At 42.1% G+C, this 26,829-nt stretch overlaps 2 protein-coding genes across 2 annotated transcripts in view; both read right to left on the reverse strand.

Moving 5' to 3' along the window:
- The window catches only part of LOC110489013 (B-cell linker protein), a 35,709-nt gene extending 19,805 nt beyond the window's left edge, over window positions 1–15,904 (reverse strand). Inside the window, exon 1 of the mRNA XM_021561551.2 lies at window positions 15,528–15,904. The gene's annotated coding sequence lies outside the window, so the exon portion shown is untranslated. The remainder of the gene's footprint in view (window positions 1–15,527) is intronic.
- Window positions 15,905–22,036: 6,132 nt separating this feature from the next.
- Window positions 22,037–23,318, reverse strand: LOC110487751 (sericin-1-like). The gene is made up of 2 exons (XM_036943626.1): window positions 23,282–23,318; window positions 22,037–22,347 (listed from the first exon to the last, which is right to left on the reverse strand). The coding sequence occupies exons 1-2, from the start codon at window positions 23,316–23,318 to the stop codon at window positions 22,037–22,039; spliced, it is 348 nt and encodes a 115-aa protein (XP_036799521.1).
- Between the last annotated feature and the right edge of the window lie 3,511 nt (window positions 23,319–26,829).

Raw genomic sequence — 26,829 nt, forward strand, 5'->3', positions numbered from 1 at the left:
CAACAGACTTGACCTCTACCCATGGACAACAGACTTGACCTCTACCCATGGACAACAGACTTGACCTCTACCCATGGACAACAGACTTGACCTCTAGCCATGGACAACAGACTTGACCTCTACCCATGGACAACAGACTTGACCTCTAGCCATGGACAATAAAAAACACTCCACCTGCACCTCCTCCACATAAAAAAAACAATAGCTGCATCTCAACACTCTGATGTGTCCTCCTCTCATTGTCTACTTCGCTTCATCTGCCCTGATCTGTAATGAACAGGAATGGCAAAACTGTTGCTTTCATCTATCCTTTGTGTCCGGATCATTGCAGATGAAGGGAAGGAAAAGGTGAGAGGACATTAATGTAGATTAGTGAGATCCAGCCAATGTGTATCAAACTGAACCTCATCCACTTGTTACACTGTGTTAAACAGTGAGAAAAGCTAACCTTAACCTTAACACATGGAAACTAGCATTCTATTCAACATTCATCCCACAACACATGCATACTCAGGCGTCCCCATACAGCACAGGGCCTAATACACCATTTGTCATTGTGGTGGGGGCATTGTGGTGGAAGCCTACACGCCAGTGAGGGAGCCTGAATTCAGGTCAGATCGCAGTCAGAGAAGTCTCCCAGATTATGCTTTGTTTACCCCAATCATTCCTCCCGCTGTGGCGCGGAGTCCCTGGAAGATGTGCCTGGGAAGAGCCAAGCTAATGATGTGAATGCTTTACTGCTGATTATTAGCAGGATAGTGTGATCTACGCTAAATGTTAGCACTCATTTAAATATTATGCCCAAGCGTCTGACACAGCTAGCGCCCCGAGGCCAACATCTAAGCTAATCTGATTGTAATGCTAACTGTTAGCACTCATTCAAATCAAATTTAGAGTATCTCACTTGGCCTTATGTCAGCTCTAGCTGAATTTAAAGGTCTGATGCAGCCGTTTTTATCTCAATATCAATCATTTCTGGGTAACAATTAAGCACCTTACTGTGATTGTTTTCAGTTAAAATGGTCAGAAAGAAACAAAAATAGCTTCTTAGCAAAGATACATTTCTCAAGCAAGAATGTCACCAGGCAGGCCAAAACTCCATACCACCAAAACAGGCTGAAATTTCAGGCGGGCTTTTCAAACAGCTCTTACACTAAAAGGGCATTAATATAATTTTCACAATTTCACAGTATTATTCCAACTTCATAGTCTGAAAAAATATATAAAACACATGAAATTCATGTTTTTGACTGCACTGGGCCTTTACTGCTAATGCAAGCTAGCTTTCCATAAATGGTTTGTGTTTATCATATCACCTGGTGCCCGAAAGTCAGCTCCAAGGCTAAAAGGGTATGCTTTCAGCACCAACAAAGTAAGCTAATTGACAGAGAAAGGAGACGTCTAGACTGTAAAATGTCAAATGCATCTCTGGAGGAAATGCACAAGCTTTTGTTATGACAGAGTTTAATTTTCTCTCTGCACTTAAAAAGATGGGACTTGAGTAACAATAGATACATACACTCAAAATGTTAAGCTTGCTAAGCTGGGCAGAGATGTCAGCAGGATCTGGTTTTCGGGGCTTCAGGCCCAAATGATTTTGTGTCAGCCCTGAATCTTTTGCGTTGCTGCAACGGTGTAAAAAAAAAGTGTCCTCTGAAAGCATTGCTTAGTTCATAGAGCTGTGGTTACCTGAAACTCCCAAAGTCATCAAAGCAGTGTACTGCCACTTACACGTTCTGGGAATGGTGCTATGTCTTGCAAGATCCCTTCATAATTATTTAGTAATCTACATAACAAATTGAATATAATAGCATGGATAATGTTAGGCTACTCTTATACCAAAAACAGTACGTAATTTATTATGACAATTTGCCCCTCATGTGGCCAGAACTCAACAGCAGGTGTCATATGTCTAAAATATGCTGTGATTAAGTGGCTGTGTTGAACTCCATCTGCTCTAACATTAGATTAAACAAGTAGTTAGAGTACTTAGCCTACATAATTCAAGAAGATTGAAATGCATATTCCCATGAAACTGATTGGGATCAAACGGTTGGCATGCATGCAGCATGGACGTTTCAGCTGTAAAATGTGAATAATTATCATTCACAATTGACAGTGATGGCCTCATTTGCAATAAGGCAGGCCTAATTTGGTGTTTTAGGATTTTAAAAAATATAACATTTTCATTGAGCCACTTATGTGTAGGCATAGGCAACCGTGCTTTTTGGATGATACATTGTACGTATATTCTAAAATGATTTTATACGCTAGGCTACATGTTGGTACCAACTTTCATTCAGAAATGATGACGTAATAATAATAAAAAAAATGGTGCTATGGTAAACCAACAGCACTCCACCACTGGTTAGAATAAGTGTAAAGCATTTGCCATTTGTAGTCATCTGATAATTCCAGCTCTGTTTGATTGAGCCAGTGTCATTGTGCTGCAATGAACAAGCATTGGAATTCGTCTTGATCAATCAATCAATGTCAGATTTTTGTTTTGAATGAATCTCCGTTTGGATATTTGGTTACAATTAGGCTAGGAAATGTTAAGGTGAGTGGTCATGATCATTAGTCTAGGAATTGAAAGCAATGCAGATCTTCTCTATCCACAAACATGTTAGGCCTATAGCCTTCCCTGATGTTTTTCTGAACTTTCCAATACATTTCTGATGCAAATTTACATTTTACACTCTTCCCATAGAATATTCAAGTCATTTTACATATTTTATTATTGGTTAAAAAGGTCATAAGGCCTACATCGTTTCAATAATAATATAGCTGAAACCACTAGCCCATTGGATTCATTGGATAACTGAATTTATTATCTTGTAATTGTATTATTTAGAATATTATTGTAACAGTAGGCCTACCTACACAATAACCTCATATGGGATTACTGACTAAAATCCATTTGAATTAATAATAAGAAGTGTTGATTATTTGGCCTTGGGGAGAGCACAGTGCATGGAAGAAAACATAACACCTCAGGAAGTGGTGCTGGAAGTGCTGCAGATAAATTGATTTACCAAGTTATATAATTACTAATGTATCTATAGAAATAAATGAAATATTGGAAAATACCACACCGGAGAGCATATTTTAGCCACAGAGGATCAATAGCTTATTAAAAAAATTGGCGCAGTGGTTAAGGGCGCTGTACTGCAGCACCAGCTGTGCCATCAGAGTCCCTGGGTTCGCGCCCAGGCTCTGTCGTAACCGGCCTCCTGTGGCGGGCCGGGCGCAGTGCGCGCTAGCCAAGGTTGCCAGGGGCACGGTGTAGCCTCCGACACATTGGTGCGGCTGGCTTCCGGGTTGGATGCGCGCTGTGTTAAGAAGCAGTGCGGCTGGTTGGGTTGTGTATCGGAGGACGCATGACATTCAGCCTTCGTCTCTCCCGAGCCCTTACGGGAGTTGTAGCAATGAGACAAGATAGTAGCTACTACAACAATTGGATACCACGAAAAAGGGGTAAAATAAAAAAAAAATTGCTGTAGATTGTGTTTTGTCACATTAGGAGCGTACAGTTAGGAATCCCGCAATTGGGGAGCCTGCACGGCAAATATCAAACAGCTGATTGTTGAGTTGTGGCTGTCAATGAACAGAAGGAGAAGCTAAAAGGTGTTATGCAATATTTCAAAATATAATTGCGCGGAAAAACAGTTTGGATAAGTGAGTGCCACTGAAAAGCTGGTGGACTATAATTCCCTCATATTGTAGGCCTAAGATCTGTGTATCCACACTTTCATTGGCCTATGCTATTGGTTGCATTTCAGACATGGGTCGTTCATTTTATTGATCTCAGTGTCAATGTCAGAGTAGCTTGTCATTTTGTGTGGCATAAACAAAATATTATTGTAATATCTCCAGTCATATAAAATTAAGTAGAATTGTATTCTCAGACACGCCAACCCCTCAGCTCCTGGTATTCAGGACTGAGCCCAGAATGTTATGAAATTCTCGTGCTAGGTCAAGTTGATTCCGTCTGTGGTTCTTTAAAATAGAGAATCGGTACTCGGAGTGAGGCTGTCTGAAAGTGGGGAAACAAACCAACAAACCAAACCTTAAGAAGAAAAGATCCACTTCCCAAAACAGCGTTTTCGGAGGCAAGCAAGCCCTGTTCTGTTTTAAACTTGTATATCCTCCTTTGCATGCAGTACTTGGTAAACAGCTTTTGAGTTCATGTTTTTTCTACTCAAATTGAGTAAGCAGAGACAAAATCAGCTGAATAGCTCTAAATAGGGGAAAACAGTCAACAGATTTGCACAGAGAGAGAGAGAGAGAGAGATAAACAAAACTAAATGATAGCATTGTGAATACTCAAACAAACAAAGCTCTCGTACATTATTCAACCATAAACACAGCATGTACCCATCACTATCCACTTGTCCCGCATGAAATACTATAGTATACTACGGTATAAATACTATAGTATTCACTGTAGGGTTTTTGCAGACTTTACTGTAGAATATACACTGTAATGTTTTTGCAGACTAAAGTCAGCAAAAACACTACAGTGAATACTGTAGTATTTACAGTTAACTATAGTATAAATACAGTAGTAAAATAAAACTGTAGTATATACTATAATAATTCATGTATTATTTTTAGGATTGTAGCATACTGTAGCATTTACTGTAGTGTATTTGCAGAGAGAACTGTAGTATTTACCTTATTGTTTTTATTTTATTATCTTTGACATAGAAGTGGACCCTTTCTCCTTCAGTAAACCTACTGGAGAAATACTAAAAGAGCATTTTTTTCATGACCTGTAGGAACTGATATCTCATCACTTACAGTATACTACAGTAATGTACTAGACTTTAGTACATTGTAATATTATTTCATGTGGGGTGAGTCACCTGCTAAAATAACAGTCAAGTAGAGAGTGCTCAGCTTCAGTGGCTCCCAATGAACAGATATCAGCTGTAATTGATGGGGAGTCTGAGGCCCAGGTTAATTACTTAGGATCCGTCCCAAATGGCACCCTATTCCTTTTAGATCTCTATGGGCCCTGGTCAAAAATAGTGAACTGCTAAGGGAATATGGGCTGCCATTTGAGATACACTCTATAGTACCTGGACTGTTCCACTCTGGTCTTTACCAGCCTGACCACATCCCCTCTGGGCTTTACCAGCCTGACCACATCCCCTCTGGGCTTTACCAGCCTGACCACATCCCCTCTGGGCTTTACCAGCCTGACCACATCCCCTCTGGGCTTTAGCAGCCTGACCACCTCCACTCTGGTCTTTACCAGTCTGACCACCTCCACTCTGGTATTTACCAGCCTGACTACCTCCACTCTGGTCTTTACCAGCTTGACCACTTCCACTCTGGGCTTTAGCAGCCTGACCACATCCCCTCTGGGCTTTAGCAGCCTGACCACCTCCACTCTGGTCTTTACCAGCCTGACCACCTCCACTCTGGTCTTGACCAGCCTGACCACATCCCCTCTGGGCTTTAGCAGCCTGACCACCTCCACTCTGGTCTTTACCAGCTTGACCACCTCCAATCTGGTCTTTACGAGCTTGACCACCTCCACTCTGGTCTTTAGCAGCCTGACCACCTTCACTCTGGTCTTTACCAGCCTGACCACCTCCACTCTGGTCTTGACCAGCCTGACCACCTCCACTCTGGTCTTTAGCAGCCTGACCACATCCACTCTGGTCTTTACCAGCCTGACCACATCCCCCTGGGCTTTAGCAGCCTGACCACCTCCACTCTGGTCTTTACCAGCCTGATCACATCCACTCTGGTCTTTACCAGCCTGACCACATCCCCCTGGTCTTTACCAGCCTGACTACCTCCACTCTGGTCTTTACCAGCCTGACCACATCCACTCTGGTCTTTACCAGCCTGACCACATCCCCCTGGGCTTTAGCAGCCTGACCACCTCCACTCTGGTCTACCAGCCTGATCACATCCACTCTGGTCTTTACCAGCCTGACCACATCCCCCTGGTATTTACCAGCCTGACCACATCCCCCTGGGCTTTAGCAGCCTGACCACCTCCACTCTGGTCTTTACCAGCCTGATCACATCCACTCTGGTCTTTACCAGCCTGACCACATCCCCCTGGTCTTTACCAGCCTGATCATATCCCCCTGGTCTTTACCAGCCTGACCACATCCCCCTGGTCTTTACCAGCCTGACCACATCCCCCTGGTCTTTACCAGCCTGACCACCTCCACTCTGGTCTTTACCAGCCTGATCACCTCCACTCTGGTCTTTACCAGCCTGACCACCTCCACTCTGGTCTTTACCAGCCTGACCACCTCCACTCGGGTCTTTACCAGCCTGACCACATCCCCCTGGTCTTTACCAGCCTGACTACCTCCACTCTGGTCTTTACCAGCCTGACCACCTCCACTCTGGTCTTTACCAGCCTGACCACCTCCACTCTGGTCTTTACCAGCCTGACCACATCCCCCTGGTCTTTACCAGCCTGACCACCTCCACTCTGGTCTTTACCAGCCTGACCACATCCCCCTGGTCTTTACCAGCCTGACCACCTCCACTCTGGTCTTTACCAGCCTGACCACATCCCCCTGGTCTTTACCAGCCTGACCACATCCCCCTGGTCTTTACCAGCCTGACCACATCCCCCTGGTCTTTACCAGCCTGACCACCTCCACTCTGGTCTTTACCAGCCTGACCACATCCCCCTGGTCTTTACCAGCCTGACCACCTCCACTCTGGTCTTTACCAGCCTGACCACATCCCCCTGGTCTTTACCAGCCTGACCACCTCCACTCTGGTCTTTACCAGCCTGACCACATCCCCCTGGTCTTTACCAGCCTGACCACATCCCCTCTGGTCTTTACCAGCCTGACCACATCCCCCTGGTCTTTACCAGCCTGACCACCTCCACTCTGGTCACATGTTAAATTGACTGTGGGGAGTTAGTTATCTGTCTCCCGATGGTGTTGTGTTCCAGCTCTCAGACTCTGCTGTAGCATCCAGTATAAGTACCACTGCATCACTCTGGTCCCAATCCATCCACATTATCTTCAGCAGGGAGAACTTCTTTCATCACCACTCAGTGTCTGAGAGCAGGACAACCAATCAATCCACATAATCAATGGTTCCACTATGGGTGGCCCTATTTAGTGTACTGTAGTATGTACACCTCTAAGAAGGAGAGGGTATTAGAGAATATAAATGAATGGTTAGGAATGTGCTTTTAATTCAACAGGCATAAGATGGAGGGTAGCCATTTGTGGGATGTACAGTGTATTACAATAATAATTTGTGAAATGACATATTGACTTAACAGTGATAAATGAAGTATCAAAGAAAGTCACGGTTGGCAGTATGCCCTGGAACGTTTGTAGGGCACAGACACCTGGGCTGGAAGTGCCTCTTAAGATGTATTCTATCAGATCTGGCCAGAGAACATCTTCTGACAGGTAATATTTCAGGATCCTGTTAAATCATGTAACACCATAGAAATAGAATAACTAGAAGGGCCAAACCCCCTCAACCACGGCAATCTGAATGCTAAACTTCCTGCATTTATTTCCTGCTTTACTCCTATGGGCACACTAAATATAGCTGCCAGTCCACCTATCACAGAAATGTACTGTAAGCTGTGATCATATCTGAAGTCCTTCTCCATGATTGTAGGCTGAATAGTGAGAGAGGGGGGTTAGGCTGAGCAGACTCACTCAACTTCATCACTGTAATGAGATGCGGTATCTTGAAAGAAGCTTGGACAGTGGCATTGTTTGATCTTGCGTTTGTTCACTACTCCCTACTACCACTGGGTGGTGTTAATTTACAAGTCACTATTCCTTCAGTTTTCCTTGTCATAGAAGGGGAAAGTCTTATTATGGCAACATTTTGACAGACATAAATATTTAGATGTGGTCGTAGTAGACATACTTATCCTACTGATATGTCTGTTCCAAACATTCCAAAGCATTCCATCAGAATTCTGAGGCTGAAGCCTTGAGCTACCATACAAAAGGATATTTGTTGAAGTTTGGTACAAAGCTAAAATCGAACATTATAAAGGTGGACAACACAGGGTGATAATGACATAAAGCTCTTGTAGAAAAAAAAAAGCCATAGTGGGTCAATTTAGGGCTTATGGAGTTTAGGAAGCTACAGGCGCATATGTCTTCCTCCCCGGGCTTTTTCTGTCTCAACATGATGAGAAAACAATTCAACTCCCCCAATTCACCCTATTACAGTTGAATTACATAGAACCCTGACTGTAAACCTCCAAAGTCATATAGACAAACGTTAAGAATGTCCCATTTGAACCAGGCTGTTGTGATGTTTTGTAAGCCAGGATGAGGCCTCTTTGAATTGTGGTGTTCAGAGTAAACTGCGATGAAGAGACTCTTCCACTGGAAGAAGAATAATGGCTTGTGGTGAGCACCATTAGATGGGGCAAATACACACACACACACACACACACACACACACACACACACACACACACACACACACACACACACACACACACACACACACTAAACTGGAAAAGAAGTTTGAACTTTTGTGCCCTTACCGACAGTTTTGTCAACTTTGAACAAGGTGATGTATTTGGAGCCCTATCGTGATTTCACAATGGAAATGTTTTGTTGCATTTTCCCTTTTCTCTGTAGTCTCCTGTGGCACAACTCAACCACAAAGTTCAGATGGATATGTCTAAAACCAAAGAAAATAAATACTTTGAACTAAGCCCAGTCTTGGATGCTCTGCCACCCTAGGCAAGACAAAAAAATCACTGCAAAACAGGTATAGTGTATAATGTCAGCAAACTAAGCAATTTTATGAATGCCCATCAAGGTGGTACAGTTTGTAAAACATGCTTTTGCATTGGCTTTATTAGTCGTGATTCCTGACAAAGGCTTAAGACTAATCAATTTGGCTATTTAAGACCTGAATATCAGCTACCCACATTTATCAGGAGTTATCTTGACCCTATTTGCATGAGAATCAATGTGTTTATACAGCAGGAAATGCAGAAGTATTATCGTCTTCGGTATGATCTGCTCATCCAAAATGTACGAATACAAACTTGAGATCACGGATTATCATGACAATTTAGCACAGAGTGAAACTCCCGGAAACCAGTCGTGGGTAACCTAATTTCATTCCATATTGTCCATGTCATTTTGACCTGTCCTGTTTTTATGATATGGTGTTTGTTAACATGCTAAGTCCTATTTCCATCGAAGTGCATTTTTTATTCGATAGGACACCATTTAGGCCAGAGATCATCAATTAAACGGATGGTATGGGGGCCAAAACAATAATTGCAAATAATTTGGCGGACCGCCAATTGGGGAACCCTGATTTAGGCTATTTGATCAGAGACAAGTGCGTGATGTAAAAACTGTCTGTCTCATTACATTATCATAAATTTGGTCTCCAGTCTGAATGGCTACAGAAAAAAGACATACTGTAGGCTACTACTCTTTCTATTGTAGGCCTATAGGATTCATTATTTATGTTAGATGACTTTGACGGATCATTGGTGGAGGCGCGTGGCAACTGGACATGGATAAGCTAAATATTTAGCGCCCCTGCAGAACTGCTAATAATGGGGAGGCATCAGCGCTCACCTAAATAGCCCATATGCCAATGGGTGAGAGAAGTCATCATTGTTTTTAGGCAGAATAATGTGAGGTGCTGTGTGCTGTTGGAGTTGCATCTTGGTCAGTTTAGCTCGGAAAATGCCACCCTCATCAATTTGCCGCCCTGCACGGAAGTCTAATTCTTCATAATCCTGCCTTGTTTTTAACGAGGATCATTACAAACTTCAACTCTTACCCAAATAATTACTATCCCACTCAATATTCCAAATGTAGCCACCTTCTATGCTTGAAAGTCAACTGTTAAAGCTTGAGACTTATAGATACAACATGGCGGCATCACAAAAGCTAGAAATGGTACACTACATTTGATACACAAAGCTACACCTTTTTCAAACGTCCATGATCCTGAAAATGTACATGGTTTCATAGACGTACAATGGACAAATTAAACACTCTTCATTTCCCTTGCTTGTTGTTGCATGTCTGAAAATACATTTCACTGAGATGTACAACATGGTATGTGAGAGAAGGATGGGTTTTGAGGCTATACAGATAGTGAGGGTTTCCAAGCATAACATTAACCTTTCAATTTCAATCCTCTCGGAGCAGAACTGTGAAATTATTACATCAAATTTAATGCATTTGAAAAACATACAGTGAACACGCTTATGTTGAGGGAACCATTAAATGATAATGCCATTTTGTTCCAGTACATGTCATAACACATATTGCCTCCTCCCATGCTTCAATGATTATTGGATGTATCTATGATCATATTCTTGAGGCCTCACTCATTCAAAAGGTCAAAGGTTACCACCACAAAAATATAATTATTGGAATGTTGAACATCCTGCTTGTCTTCCCTAAATACGCCTCCCACCTATCACGGAACATTGACTTGAATGGGAACGTCCATTCTAGTAATTCTGTTTCTATGGTTACTGCAACAACACCTCCCCTTTTATAACGGTTCAATATTTACATTGAGTCACAGCTCATATAGACACTCTACAGCATGGATCTCCAACTCTTGTCCTGGAAAGAGACTGGGCAGGCTTTTTATTCCATCCCGGCACTAATCTTAGCCTCAACAGCCAAATCTTGTGTGCACACACAGCAGCTATTCAATTCATATGTCACAAGAGGCTATGCCAGAACTAACACACCTGTTTCAAATCATCAACTATTGATGGTCTCCAGTAGCTGTCCAAGACCAGAGTTGGAGATACCTGCTCTAGTTGTGGGGAGACCCCTACTTTACAGTCTGACTCTGGTCGGGTTACATTCAGTTCTACCACACAGCAGAAGTAGAAGCACTGCTAAACTTCGGAATGGTAAAAATGTGAATCTTTGAAAGGAGAAAAGCGAAGACTTTAACAGAGCTCTCCCTAACTCCCTCTGCTTTCTTAATCCAGAGACCCTTGCCTTTCATCTCCACACCCCATCACAGTACCACTGGAATTCCAAATAGGTATGAATTTTTATCCGCCCGCTTTTCTCTCAGTGGAGTATTAACAATCGCGCCCTGCGTCGCAAATGGCATCTCCGAGGTTGGGGCGGACCTTAATTCCTCTGCGAAGGGCACACGAAGTAAATCCATTTCTCTGGCGACGCGGTTCACTGAATAACAAATCACGGGGGCAGACACTGCTTTCCCTCCTGTTAAAGAAGCCGATTGCAAGGAGCTTCTCCCCTCACAGGAGGCTGGGCCTGTAACACTGTGGTTTATCACTGGGAGAAGGAGAACACAAACACAGGGGTCATGCTGCCTGAGGGGACAGAAAGAAACATGCACACACGCACACACATGCATACACACATGCACACACACCTTTGCATTCCAATATGCTCCCACTTACGCTCTGGTTAAATATATGGGTATTTTCACACCGTGAAGTCACATTTACACCAAAAATCTTCAACTGAATAAACTGGAGATCCTTCTGATGGGAGAACACGTTCATTTCATCATTCAACATCATCATGACCTTGACATTTTCTCAGTATCATCAGGGAAAACTCCCAACACTACTTCCTCCTCATATCTCAGAGTGCAAAAAATATACATTTCCTTCTGTCTCTATCTAAAACAAATTATTTTGATGGAATACCAGCTACTTGTCAGAACCTGTGAAGTCAGTTCATATTTTTATAAAACAGCTTATCTGGTTACATGACCAGCGTAATGTTATTTATACCCTGCAAACAAAATGGCTACGGTGTTTTCGATCCTGATAAGGGCCTCTCGTCCAAGGAAATAGTGACAGAAACCTTATTACCACACTGTGATTTACCTTATTTATTCCTGTGACCTAGAAGAAGTGGTGTTTCAATCCACTGTGCTGTTCCATGCACAGACAATTTTATTTACTATGCTATCTGCAATGGAGTGAATGTTCCTAATGCATTACCGTATGGTCCTCTTCCCTGTATGGTTCTGGGTGGATTTTCCAAACAGGTAATACAAACAAATAACACCCTGCCGGATCTGAGAAGGAAATGCCAATCATCGCATGATAATGTAAAGTAGCTCGAGTGCCATTCTCCCTCTGCGTTGGCAAAGTCCTTTGTTGATGTTGTCAAACTCAAGCCAAACTTTGGCAAGGCAGCGATGTAGTGCTGGAACAGTCATGCACTCAGATAATCACGGAGTCCGTTAGTAACATTCTCATAGGGTTATCAAATCTCCCACTTTGGTGGGAATCAGGGCAAAACTCTATTGTTTTTTTGAGCGAGGTGACCATGTTTTCTGTCTGAAACCTGAAAAGTGTGTGAGACTAAATACATAATGGAATAGTGGAGGACTATTGATTGGAAGGCTGAGCACACGTGGGACGATGAGGTGCTAAGAGCCTTTTAGAGAGTTGCTGGATACTATCTGTATCTTTTTTTCTCTCTTACATGAACACACACACACACACACTTCCAGGGAAATATGCTCTTTCGCAGACATTGCAGTGACACACACACAGCGGCAGGTGGACACGCACACATGGTCACATGAACAAGGAAAGATAAATGGATGACTTAGAATGACTCACACATCCGATTATTAAATAAGAATGGCTGAGAATGGGTCACACATCAGATTATTAAATAAGGATGACTGAGAACGGGTCACACATCCAATTATTAAATAAGGATGACTGAGAACGGGTCACACATCCGATTATTAAATAAGGATGACTGAGAACGGATCACACATCCGATTATTAAATAAGGATAACTGACAACGGGTCACACATCCGATTATTAAATAAGGATGACTGAGAACGGGTCACACATCCGATTATTAAATAAGGATGACTGACAACGGGTCACACATCCGATTATTAAATAAGGATGACTGAGAACGGATCACACATCAGATTATTCAATAAGGATGACTGAGAACGGGTCACACATCCGATTATTAAATAAGGATGACTGAGAACGGATCACACATCAGGTTATTAATTAAGTGGCATGGTAGAGATCATACACAGTGAAATGATGCAGCTAGGAGGACTTAAAGTCCTTTGTTGATGTTGTCGAGCCAAACAATTTCGACTTTGGCAAGGCAGCGATGTAGAGCGGTCGACTGCTGGAACAGTCATGCACTCAGATAATCACGGAGTCCGTTAGTAACATTCTCATAGGGTTATCAAATCTCCCACTTTGGTGGGAAATCAGGGCAAAACTCTATTATTTTTTTGAGCTAGGTGACCATGTTTTCTGTCTGAAACCTGAAAAGTGTGTGAGACTAAATACATAATGGAATAGTGGAGGACTATTGATTGGAAGGCTGAGCACACGTGGGACGATGAGGTGCTAAGAGCCTTTTAGAGAGTTGCTGGATACTATCTGTATCTTTCTCTCTCTCTCACATGAACACACACACACACACTTCCAGGGAAATCGGGAAATATGCTCTTTCGCAGACATTGCAGTGACACACACACAGCAGCAGGTGGACACGCACACATGGTCACATGAACAAGGAAAGATAACTGGATGACTTAGAATGACTCACACATCCAATTATTCAATAAGAATGGCTGAGAATGGGTCACACATCAGATTATTAAATAAGGATGACTGAGAATGGGTCACACATCCGATTATTAAATAAGGATGACTGAGAACGGGTCACACATCCGATTATTAAATAAGGATGACTGAGAACGGGTCACACAAAAGATTATTAAATAAAGATGACTGACAACGGGTCACACATCAGATTATTAAATAAGGATGACTGACAACGGGTCACACATAAGATTATTAAATAAAGATGACTGACAACGGGTCACACATCAGATGATTAAATAAAGATGACTGAGAACGGATCACACATCAGATGATTAAATAAAGATGACTGAGAACGGGTCACAGATCAGATGATTAATTAAGTGGCGGGGTAGAGATCATACACGGATGACTGAGAACGGGTCACACATCAGATGATTAATTAAGTGGCGGGGTAGAGATCATACACGGATGACTGAGAACGGGTCACATGTCAGATTATTAATTAAGGATGACTGAGAACGGGTTGCACATCAGATGATTAATTAAGTGGCGGGGTAGAGATCATACACGGATGACTGAGAACGGGTCACATGTCAGATTATTAATTAAGGATGACTGAGAACGGGTCGCACATCAGATGATTAATTAAGTGGCGGGGTAGAGATCATACACGGATGACTGAGAACGGGTTGCACATCAGATGATTAATTAAGTGGCGGGGTAGAGATCATACACGGATGACTGAGAACGGGTTGCACATCAGATGATTAATTAAGTGGCGGGGTAGAGATCATACACGGATGACTGAGAACGGGTCACAGATCAGATGATTAATTAAGTGGCGGGGTAGAGATCATACACAGTGAAATGAAACAGCTAGGAGGACTTATAACACCCTAGCACCAGCGCCTGCAGTGTTGGTAAAAAACCAAGCCCTTCATAAGCAGTCAGTCACTCGGCCGACTCAACAGTGTGTGAAATTAAGAGGGGAATAGAAGTGGACAGACATTAAGTCACTCTGTGACTCCCCCTCACCCAGTTCTCACAGACCAGACAGCAGCAAATGCTGCCCCGGAGCCCAGGGACTGCTATCACACAACAACAGGGCTGGAGTTCCACTTCTTGTCATTTAGTGAAGCTATACAATAGACACCAGAAGACATGGAGACCCATGTAGAGCGAGCTCCTTTCTCAACACTTCTACAATGAGACACTGGAGACTGGCGAGAGTTTACTGAAGTTCTTGACCCTTGCAAGATCATGTCTATTTTTTAATTTGACCTTCATTTAACTATTCAAAACATTGGTCACAATTTACAGTATATATAGCAACATTATGCCAATGATGTAATTGCAGTGTCAGTATTGTTATGTTGCAAATTATGTACCAGGTAATTTGGGCAATATACCACGGCAAAGGGCTGTATCCAGGCAATCCGCCTTATGTCGTGCCTAAGAACAGCCCTTAGCCGTGGTATATTTTTATGCAATAAGCCCAAAGGGGGTGTGATATATGGCCAATATACCACGGCTAAGGCCTGTGTCCTTATATATTGGCCATATATCACAAGCCCCCATGGTGCCTTATTGCTACTATAAACTGGTTACCAATGTAATTACAGCAGTTAAAATAAATGTTTTGTCATACCTGTGTTATATGGTCTGATATACCACCGCTGTTAACCAATCAGCATTCAGGGCTCAAACCATCCAGTTTATAAGGGCCAATATAAGACACCCCCTCGGGCCTAATTGCTTAATTATACTATGCTCTTCCATATAAACAATTGATGTAACTGTGCAATCTAAACAATAATTGCAGGGGTAAGGGAAGGTTATTGACAAATTAAGAGATGTATAGGTAATAAAAGTGCAATGAGGTTATGGATCAAGCATTTCACTGCCAAGAAATGGTAAGATTAAAAAATGTACTATTTTCCTACAAACAGTTTCACTCACATCAGATTGATTGCAGACATACTGTAACCAGGTGTTCTTCTCGAAGTTTCCTTTAGAGGTGCAAAAACAAATAAATCAATATGACAGCAGAGAGTTGCAGTTGAGCAAGATTAACTCAATTTCCAACTTCTAAAAGGGAAGTTTATAGACTCCTGCTAACACACTAACACAGTGGTAGTTCTCAACCAGAGTGCTGCTGTTGACCCTAGCCAACTTCCATTGTAGAGGTGGGTTGTAAAAAGCATCTTTAATGTATTACAACTGTATACTGTAAATCTAATTCAATAAAATTATAGGTATTGGTATTATACAATAAGCTATACTGAAATAACACTGCAATAAAAGTAAAAGGCAACTTTTGATAAATTGTAGACAGCGAAGATGTTAAGAATGCCTTCAGAAAATATTCACACCCCTTGACTTTTTCCACATTTCGCTGTGTTACAGCCTGAATTTAAAATGGATTCAATTGAAATGTTCCACAATCCAGGTGTGGAAAGCTCTTAGAGACTTACCCAGAAAGACTAACAAAGGTGCTTCTACAAAGTATTGACTCAGGGGTGTGAATACTTACATTAATAAGATATTTCTGTATTTCATTTTCAATACATTTGCAAATATTTCTAAAATTATGTTTTCACTTTGTCATTATGTGGTATTGTGTGTAGATAAGTGAGAAAAAAATATTTAATTAATTTTGAATTCAGGCTGTAACACAAAAAAGTCAAGGGGTATGAATACTTTCTGAAGGTATGGTACTTCTTCCTAGCAGCTAAGTATGTTAATATGTGGGGAAATGTTTGTGAGTTAGTATGGGGGTATGTTTGAGTTATTATGTGGGTATGTATGTGAGTTAAAATGGGGGTGTGTTTGAGATAATATGTTAATATATTAATATTGGGTATGTTTTTCTAATATGTTAATATGTTGGTATGTTTGAGTTAATATGTTAATATATTAATATGTGGGTCTGTTTTGTTAATATGAGGGTATGTGTGTGAGCAAACAAAATCCCTCTTTCTAAGACCCTAACTCTGTCAATGCAGGGAGGAGCCAGATTTACATACGAAACGTTGAGGATAGAGTGACACTATTATTAAGGAAATTCTGTTCATTACACTAATGATAAAAGACTCAGTTGCCAAGGTAATATGTAAAATAGTCTCTTTATACTCTAGAACTGTGAGAGCAAGAGCCATTTACCAACTCGAAGTAAGAAAGTAGAAAGTTGGACTTGGATTCACATACTGTCAGTGAATCATGCATATGATGGTAGGAAATTAATATTGTCTGTACAATTCAATAAGTCAATTATGTTTAAGTAATGGATTCAAAGTAAAATATTTTGATCTGCAATTAAAAAAAAAATCTGTTCTTGTGCGCAGTAGGTGTCAAATAAAAGTGAACAATTATGAGAATACTCATGGGTTGTTCCACAAATTCATGGTATCTTAGACAAAAACAACTTTTGATTTCACATCATTTTAACATTCTGTCATAAAGAGCAAATGTTAATCTTCGTAAAAACACAGATCAGGTATGAAGGTAAGATCCAGATGCAGACCACATCGAATAAACAATAATAATTCAGTAATAATTCAACAGGGGCAGGCAATAGACAGGTCAAGATAGGCAAAGGTACAGGTCGGCAGGCAGGCTGGTCAGAGTGGTCAGGCGGGCTCGGAGTCAGGACAGGAAAGGGACAAAAGCAGGAGGGCGAGAAAAGAGAGACTGGAAAAAGCAGGAGCTGAGACACAAAACACTGGTTGACGCGAACAAACAAGATGAACTGGCAACAGACAAACAGAGAACACAGGTAAATATACACAGGGGATAATGAGGAAGATGGGTGACACCTGGAGGGGGGTGGAGACAATCACAAAGACAGATGAAACAGATCAGGATGTGACAACACGTGTTTAATCAAGAGATTAAATAAAACATTTACTATTGTAAGTGTATATTAAGTGCCAAATAAAGTAACAGGGTTAACCACAACAGAGTTGATGTTTTACTTTTAAATCAGCCATCAGTCCCCTTGTGACAGGGGGAACGGAAGCTTGTTGTGTGCAACAGGGAGTGGTAATTGAATACAAGCTTCACCAAAAAAATGCAATTGTTAAAACTTTCTAGCTTGCCTATCTATGGGTAACAGGGTTGACGTGTTATGCTCGACCCGCTCAGTTTTTCACCACAAAACACCAGACAATGGCCAAAAAAATAGAACTAGATTTGACTATTAGATTTTCAATGTTTCTTTTGGAAAAAAATACTTAAAAAGGAAGAGTTTCATCATGTAAAAATGTGAGTTCAGTTCAAGTAACAGGGTTGACCTTAAAATGAGGGACAGACAGACGTAAATTAATCATTAATCACATTTAATAAATAATAATCTTCAGAAATGACTTTGTCAAAGCAACAAAATAAACAATCCTGTTGAATTTTGGCACTTTAACAAGTCTTTAAAAATCTGATTTATTGAAATCTCCATGTGGTCGGGATGCAAAAAGCACTCTTTTCGTGGAACGCTCGCCCCTCATATTTCCACAGTGCTGATTAGATGTTTAACATCAAACAGAGACAGCAAACAGAATAGCCTACAATCCATGGTCGTAAAAGAGGTAGACTCTGACCATCTGTAAAAGGGAGGTTTGAAATTGCAATGAGAATGTATAATGTTGATGTTTCCATAGCCCCGCCTATTATACCAGATGACGAAGCTTTGGGAGTGTCCAATGACATAAGCCCTCTGTCCAGTAAGATAACACTAGCTAGGGTGGAGACCCTAGTCCTTATCAGGGTCAGCCCAGTAACAGTAGACACAAATACTGAGCAAACAATCTACTTCCTCTCCTTTCAGTTTTCTGTCAAATGCTTTCTCTATGATATAAATCAAATCAAAGTTTATTTATCGCGTACACAGATTAGCAGCTGTTAAATCAGGTGCAGCTACATGCTTTTGGTCCTAGCTCCAGCAGTACAGTACATTTTTAATAGTACAATACTATTACACAAATAATACTGAAACAAAAAAATAAGTAACAAGAGATTAAGAAATATATATACTGTAAACATGGTGTTACAGACAGAATAGAAGTAGGAAAAGGTACAGTGTGTACAGCAGTTGTTATATAGGATGATCTACAGTATGTCGAGAAGCGATTTCAGAACAAAAGACAGTATGTAAATATAATGTATAATGTGTATAATGTGACTATGTACAGTGCATATGTAAAGTATTCAGACCCCTTGACTTTTTCAGCATTTTGTTATGTTACAGCCTTATTCTAAAATGTATTAAACAACTAAAAATGTCCTCATCAGAGAGGTCGAAGGAATTGTCCGTAGAGCGCCGAGACAGGATTGTGTCGAGGCATAGATCTTGGGAAGGGTGCCGAAAAATGTCTGCAGCCGCCGTCATGGGGCAGCAGGTAGCTTAGTGGTTAGAGTGTTGGACTTGTAAACGAAAGGTTGCAAGATCAAATCCTCGAGCTGACAAGGTAAAAATCTGTTGCTCTGCCCCTGAACAAGGCACTGTTCCTAGGCTGCCATTGAAAATAAGAGTTTGTTCTTAACTGACTTGCCTAGTTAAATTAAGGTTAAAAAAAAAGTAAAATGAAGAAGTTTGAAACCACCAAGACTCTTCCTAGAGCAATTGGGGGAGAAGGGCATTGGTCAGGGAGGTGACCAAGAACCTGATTGTCACTCTGACAGAGCTCTAGAGTTCTCCTCTGTGGAGATGGGAGAACCTTCCAGAAGGTCAACCATCTCTGCAGCACTCCACCAATCAGGCCTATATGGTAGAGTCAGGCCTTTATGGTAGATGAAACTCTTTGGCCTGAATGCCAAAGAGCCTTCCCCAAACTGTTGCCACTAAGTTGGAGGCACAGAAACATCTAAAATGTCATTGTATGCTTAAGATTTCCCTTCACTGGATCTAAGGGGTCTGGCTAGCACTGTGAAAAACAGCCCAAGACCATTATTCCTCCTCTACCAAACTTTGCAGTTGGCATTATGCACTCAGGCATGTAGCGTTCTCCTGGCATGTGCCATTCGTCAATCAGACTACCAGATGGTGAAGCGTGATTCATTACTCTAGCGAACAAAAGCTTTACACCACTCTATCCGATGCTTGGCATTGCATATGGGGATCTTAGGCTTGTGTGCGGCTGCTCGGCCATGGAAACCCATTTCATGAAGCTCCCAACTAACAGTTATTGTGCTGTTGACCGAGGCAGCTCTGACAGGGCAGAAATTTGACAAAATGACTTGTTGGAAAGGTGGCATCCTATGATGATACCACGATGAAAGTCATTGAGCTCTTCAGTAAGTCCATTCTACTTACAGTGTTTGTCTATGGAGATTGCATGGCTGTGTCCTTGATTTTATATACCTGTCAGCAACGGGTGTGGATGAAATAGCCGAATCCACTCATTTGAAGGGGTGTCCACATACTTTTTTTATGAATAGTGTATCATTCAACATGGGTCCTTATGGTTATTCAAATCAAATTTAACATTCCTGTATTTTTCTTTTGGAACAATGCCAAGAACACAATGCAACTCGAGATCATATCTTAATGTCTCAAACAAGTTAAATACTAGGACATTTTGTGGCTATTTCATGTACTCTGGGCTATAGAATGTACAGTACATATTGGATGTACAATCCAAGATAGGATGTCTAAACTATGCTTCACTGAAATGCTCTTTAAAAAAAGGCTAAAGCAATTACATTTTTCCACACTAACCTCTGACAGACTTGGGCATGGGCCTCTCACGATGCTTGATTTAGCGATTCAGCGCTGTGCGGGAGTGATACGGTTTTAGCTGGCAGAGCTCCGAGCTCTGGACAAACTTTTGACCTAAAGCCATTTTGTAGGTTGGCTGAAGATAGCACCCCATTGGAGGAAACTCTCTTATTCCACAGACACTCTTGAGATTGAAGGATATTGACTGAGGAGAAAAACTAATGGAATTCCATTGACCTGTTGTGAACTGCATAATGTTACAAAATCAGATCAATGTCTGCACTCTTTCTTTTCAGTGCTTGTCTCTCTCTAGGGGACTTTTAATGCTTAAAGTTGTACTTGTTGGGAGTCAGAGTGATAGAAAATGTCGACAAATGTGCCAAATAGTGTTCTGAAACACTTCAGGGTTTTCAGATTGGATCTGTCAGAGCTGTAGCCTTGAGCCAAGACTCCTTGTATATTGATCATTTCACTTTGAACTTACAGAGAGAAACCAGGTTTGAAGTTGGCCTAGAATATTAATAGACTAGATATACAGAAAATTCTGACAGGTTTTTGTCAATCTTTTAGCATTAACATTCTTGTAAACCTAATCACAATTACGTTACTTTGTCATCACACAAACTAAAGTACACTTATTTTTTACCTCACATACCCCAAACCATTCCCACCTCCAATTCAAGCCTCAAAGGCCGGATACAGCCATTTCTATATCAATATCAAATCATTTCTGGGTAACAATGAAGTACTTTACTGTAATAGATTTCCACTAAAATAGGCAAAAAAGGCTATTTAGCAAAAAACTATTTCTCAAGCTAAAAAATGGAAAAGCAGCTTTTATTGGCAGAGAGGTTTGTTATTGGTTTATAGCATTCATAAAGTCACCATTGGATTTAAAAAATACCAGATTAACACAGTTTGTAGATTCAACAGTCGTTTTGGAATTTATAATTCATCGCTCTCAAATGCACATTTCCATGCATCAAGAAACAATGGTGTGCTACCTTTTTGTAGCATTTCTGACAACGCTAACATTTTTTTCCAGCCAAATCTCAGAGTTCTATCAAACCAGGCCAGAAACTCGGTCGCTCAGCATCTCGGAAACACAAACAACTCACCGCCTGCACTAGCCAGGAAGCAGACAGCCTTAATAAGAAGTGGTTGAGGACAAACCTAGGCTACAATAGATAGTTACTGTATATGTTGTATATATTAGTGAGCTGAATGTGGTTATGTTTTGATTAGCTAACATTAGGTAGATTAGATTAGGTAGATTAGATTAGCTAACATCCAGCAGCTGTAACGTTAACTAACTAGCTAATGTAACATTATATCACAGATGAAATCACAGATCAGTCAGAAGATAACTAACGTTGGTGTAAGGACCGACGCTGGAGACGAGAAGCAAGTACAGGAAGTGAACATTTAATGGAAAATGGACATCAAACAAAACACGGACAGCATCTGGACAGGGAGAAGAAAACGACATAACGACAATAATGCTGACACGGGGAACAAAACGGAGGAACTGACAGATATAGAGGGTGCAATCAACAACATGGAGGAGTCCAGGTGAGTCCAATGAGCGCAGATGCGTGTAATGATGATGACAGGTGTGCTTAATGAAGGGCAGCCTGGCGCCCTCGAGAGCCAGAGAGTGGAAGCGGGAGCAGGCATGACAGTACCCCCCTCTCTAGGGGTGCCACCCGGCATCCCACCTTGGCGAGCCTGATGGGCCAGCCGAGGCATGGGCGCTGGACTAGCCGGCTGACACATAGAAGCCCGACAAGCTGGCTGAGGTGCGGGAGCCCGATGAGCCGGCGGATGCGTGGGAGCCTGACGATCCGGCTGAGGCGTAAAAGCCTGATGATCCCGCTGAGGCATGGGAGCCTGACGAGCTGGCTGAGGTGGGGCGCCTGATGGGCCGGCTGAGGCATGACATGGGATGGGAGTCTGCCGATCCAAACGAGGCATGGAAACCTTTCGAGCCAGCTAAGGCGTGGAAGCCAGACGAGCCAGCTGAGGCACAACTGGTTCCACCGGCTGCGGCACCCGAACCCGATGTCACCACTAAAAACAATAAACAAGAATTCCCTGATGCTTCAAATAGTACACAGTGAACAAAACTGAGGAACAGACAGATATAGAAGGGGCAATAAAACATGTGAAGGAGTCCAGGTGAGTCCAATGAGCGCAGATGCGCGAAATGATGGTGACAGGTGTGCGTATTGAAGGGCAGCCTTCATTAGCTAACCAACAAGCGAGGAAAGCTAGCTAGCTATATTTTGCCAAGGACGTTTAAAAAAATAAATAAGGCTGAAGTCATCTGTGTAAACAAAGAAATAAGCTGGTGAACATCCTTTCCTGCTATAGCCAGTTAGCTAGCCAACTAGCTAGCCAGTAGCGAATCAATGTTGAAAATAACTTAGCTAGCTACACTACCAGTCAAACATGAGTAGAACACCTACTCATTCAAGGGTTTTTCTCTCTATTTTTTAAAATTGTATACATTGTAGAATAATAGTGAAGACATCAAAACTCTGAAATAACACATATGGAATCATGTAGTAACCAAATAATGTTAAACAAATCCAAATATATTATAGATTTTATATTATTCAAATGTATTTTTATTTATTTATTTTACCTTTATTTAACTAGGCAAGTCAGTTAAGAACAGTGGGTTAACTGCCTGTTCAGGGCAGAACGACAGATTTGTACCTTGTCAGCTCGGGGGTTTGAACTTGCAACATTCCGGTTACTAGTCCAACGCTCTAACCACTAGGTTACCCTTTGCCTCGAAGACAGCTTTGCACAATCTTGACATTCTCTAAACCAGCTTCACCTGGAGTGCTTTTCCAACCGTCTTGAAGGAGTTCCCACATATGCTGAGCACTTGGCTGCTTTTCCTTCACTCCGTGGTCCGACTCATCCCAAACCATATCAATTGGGTTGAGGTCGGGTGATTGTGGAGGCCAGGTCATCTGATGCTGCATTCCTTCACTATCCTTCTTCTTCAGCCTGTAGGTGTGTTGGGTCATTGTCCTGTTGAAAAACAAATGATAGTCCACCTAAACCCAAACCAGATGGGATGGCGTATCGCTGCAGAATGCTGTGGTAGCCATGCTGGTTAAGTGTGCCTTGAAATCCGAACAAATCACAGACAGTGCTACCAGCAAAGCACCTCCACACCATAACACCACCTCCTCCATGATGTTTTGCTATCACAGACTGGAACATGTTCCGGGATTCTTCCAATGCCATTGAGGAGTAAACCACATCAGTCACTGGCTTTATCAATAAGTGCATTGAGGATGTCGTCCCCACAGTGACTGTACATACATACCCCAACCAGAAGTTATGGATTACAGGCAACATTCGCACTGAGCTAAAGGATAGAGCTGTCACTTTCAAGGTGCGGGACTCTAACCCGGAAGCACAGTCGCGAGCTGCCCAGTGACACGAGCCTATAGCCGACGTGAGTAAGACCTTTAAACAGATCAACATACACAAGGCCGCAGGGACAGACGGATTACCTGGACGTGTGCTCTGGGCATGTGCTGACCAACTGTCAGGTGTCTTCACTGACATTTTCAACATGTCCCTGATTGGGTCTGTAATACCAACATGTTTCAAGCAGACCACCATTGTCCCTGTGCCCAAAACACGAAGGCAACCTGCCTAAATGACTACAGACCCGAAGCACTCACGTCCGTAGCCAGGAAGTGCTTTGAAAGGCTGGTAATGGCTCACATCAACACCATTATCCCCGAAACCCTAGACCCACTCCAATTTGCATACCGCCCCAACAGATCCACAGATGATGCAATCTCTATTGCACTCCACACAGCCCATTCCCAACTGGACAAAAGGAACACTTATGTGAGAATGCTATTCATTGACTACAGCTCAGCATTCAACACTATATTACCCTCAAAGCGCATCACTAAGCTAAGGATCCTGGGACTAAACACACTGGATCTTGGACTTCCTGATGGGCTACCCCCAGGTGGTGAGGGTAGGTAGCAACACATCTGCTACGCTGATCCTCAACACTGGAGCTCCCCAGGGGTGCGTGCTCAGTCCCCTCTTGTACTCCCTGTTCACCCACAACTGCATGGCCAGGCACGACTCCAACACCATCATTAAGTTTGCAGACGATACAACAGTGGTAGGCCTGATCACCGACAAAGACGAGACAGCCTATAGGGAGGAGGTCAGAGACCTGGCCGGGTGGTGCCAGAATAACAACCTATCCCTCAACGTAACCAAGACTAAGGAGATGATTGTGGACTACAGGAAAAGGAGGACCGAGCACGCCCCCATTCTCATCAACGGGGCTGTAGTGGAGCAGGTTGAGAGCTTCAAACAAACTAGAATGGTCCAAACACACCAAGACAGTCGTGAAGAGGGCACAACAAAGCCTATTGCCTGTCAGGAAACTTAAAAAGATTTGGCATGGGTCCTGAGATCCTCAAAAGGTTCTACAGCTGCAACATCGTGAGCATCCTGACTGGTTACATCACTGCCTGGTATGGCAATTGCTCGGCCTCTGACCCCAAGGCACTACAGAGGATAATGCGTACGGCTCAGTACATCACTGGGGTTAAGCTGCCTGCCATCCAGGCAGAGGAAGGCCCTAAAAATTGTCAAAGATCCCAGCCACCCCAGTCATAGACTGTTCTCTCTTCTACCGCATGGCAAGTGGTACCTGAGTGCCAAGTCTAGGACAAAAAGGCTTCTCAACAGTTTCTACACCCAAGCCGTAAGACTCCTGAATAGGTAATCAATGGCTACCCGGACTATTTGCATTGTGTGCCCCCCAACCCCTCTTTTTACGCTGCTGCTAATCTCTGTTTATCATATATGCATATTCACTTTAACTAAACATTCATGTACATACTACCTCAATTGGGCAGACCAACCAGTGCTCCCGCACATTGGCTAACAGGGCTATCTCCATTGTGTCCCGCCACCCACCACCTGCCAACCCCTCTTTTATGCTACTGTTACTCTCTGTTCATCATATATGCATAGTCACTTTAACCATACCTACATGCACATACTACCTCAATCAGCCCGACTAACCGATGTCTGTATGTAGCCTCGCTACTTTTATAGCCTCACTACTGTGTATAGACACTGCCTGTCATTTTACTGTTGTTTTATTTCTTTACTTACCTATTGTTCCCCTAATACCTTTTTTGCACTATTGGTTTGAGCCTGTAAGTAAGCATTTCACTGTAAGGTCTTATTTGTCACGTGCACCGAATACATCAGGTGTAAGGTTCACACCTGTTGTATTCGGTGCACGTGACAAATAAACTTTGATTTGATTTTACATTGGGAAATACACATGCAGAGGTCATCCATTCACCCACACCACGTCTCACAAAGACATGGTGGTTGGAACCAAAAATAAAAAATTTGCACTCCAGCCCAAAGGACAAATTTCCACCGGAATATTGCCCATTGCTCGTATTTCTTGGACCTAGCAAGTATCTTCTTATTATTGGTGTCATTTTGTAGTGGTTTCTTAGCAGCTATTTCGACCGTGAGGGCCTGACTCACACAGTCTCCTCTAAACTGTTGATGTTGAGATGTGTCTGTTACTTGAACTCTGTGAAGCATTTATTTGGGCTGCAATTTCTGAGGCTGGTAACTAATTAATTTATCCTCTGCAGCAGAGGTAACTCTGGGTCTTCCATTCCTGTGGCGGTCCTTATGAAAGCCAGCTTCATGATAGAGCCTGGTGGTTTTTGCGACGGAACTAGAAGAACTTCGAGTTCTTGACATTTTTCTTTTTCACCAACCTCCATGTCTTAAAGTAATGATGGACTGTCATTTCTTTTTGCTTATTTGAGCTGTTCTTCCCATAATATGGACTTGGTATTTTACCAAATAGGGCTATCTTCTGTATATCGCCCTTACGTTGTCACTACACAACTGATTGGCTCAAACGCATTAAAACTTCTTCGGGATCGGTGTCCCTTCCATGGGACGGTTGAGCTAACGTAGACTATTTCTATTGCATTTCAAAGATGGTACAAAAAAAATACAAATAACGGTTGTTTTTTTCTTTGTATTATCTTTTACCAGATCTATTGTGTTATATTCTCCTACATTCCTTTCACATTTTCACAAACTTCAACGTGTTTCCTTTCAAATGGTACCAAGAATATGCATATCTTTGCTTCAGGGCCTGAGCTACAGGCGGTTAGATTTGGGTATGTCATTTTAGGCGAAAATTGAAAAAAAGTGGCGGAACCTTACATTTATTTTTTTATTATTTTTATTTCACCTTTATTTAACCAGGTAGGCTAGTTGAGAACAAGTTCTCATTTACAACTGCGACCTGGCCAAGATAAAGCAAAGCAGTCCGACACAAAAAACAACACAAGACATGGAATAAACAAACATACAATGAATAATACAGTATAAAAATCTATATACAGCATGTGCAAATGGGGTAGGATAAGAGAGGTAAGGCAATAAATAGGCCATGGTGGCAAAGTAATTACAATATAGCAATTAAACACTGGAATGGTAGGA

Source organism: Oncorhynchus mykiss, chromosome 14 (genome assembly GCF_013265735.2).
Source record: "Oncorhynchus mykiss isolate Arlee chromosome 14, USDA_OmykA_1.1, whole genome shotgun sequence".
NCBI lineage: Eukaryota > Metazoa > Chordata > Actinopteri > Salmoniformes > Salmonidae > Oncorhynchus > Oncorhynchus mykiss.

Coding starts and splice junctions, on each gene's coding strand:
- LOC110487751 (XM_036943626.1), bottom strand. CDS start 23,318: ATGACCCAACACACCTACAGGCTGAAGAAGAAGGATA. Junction 22,348..23,281: donor CAGGCTGAAGAAGAAGGATA/GTGAAGGAATGC, acceptor TATTGTTTTTAG/TGGTGACATCGGGTTCGGGT.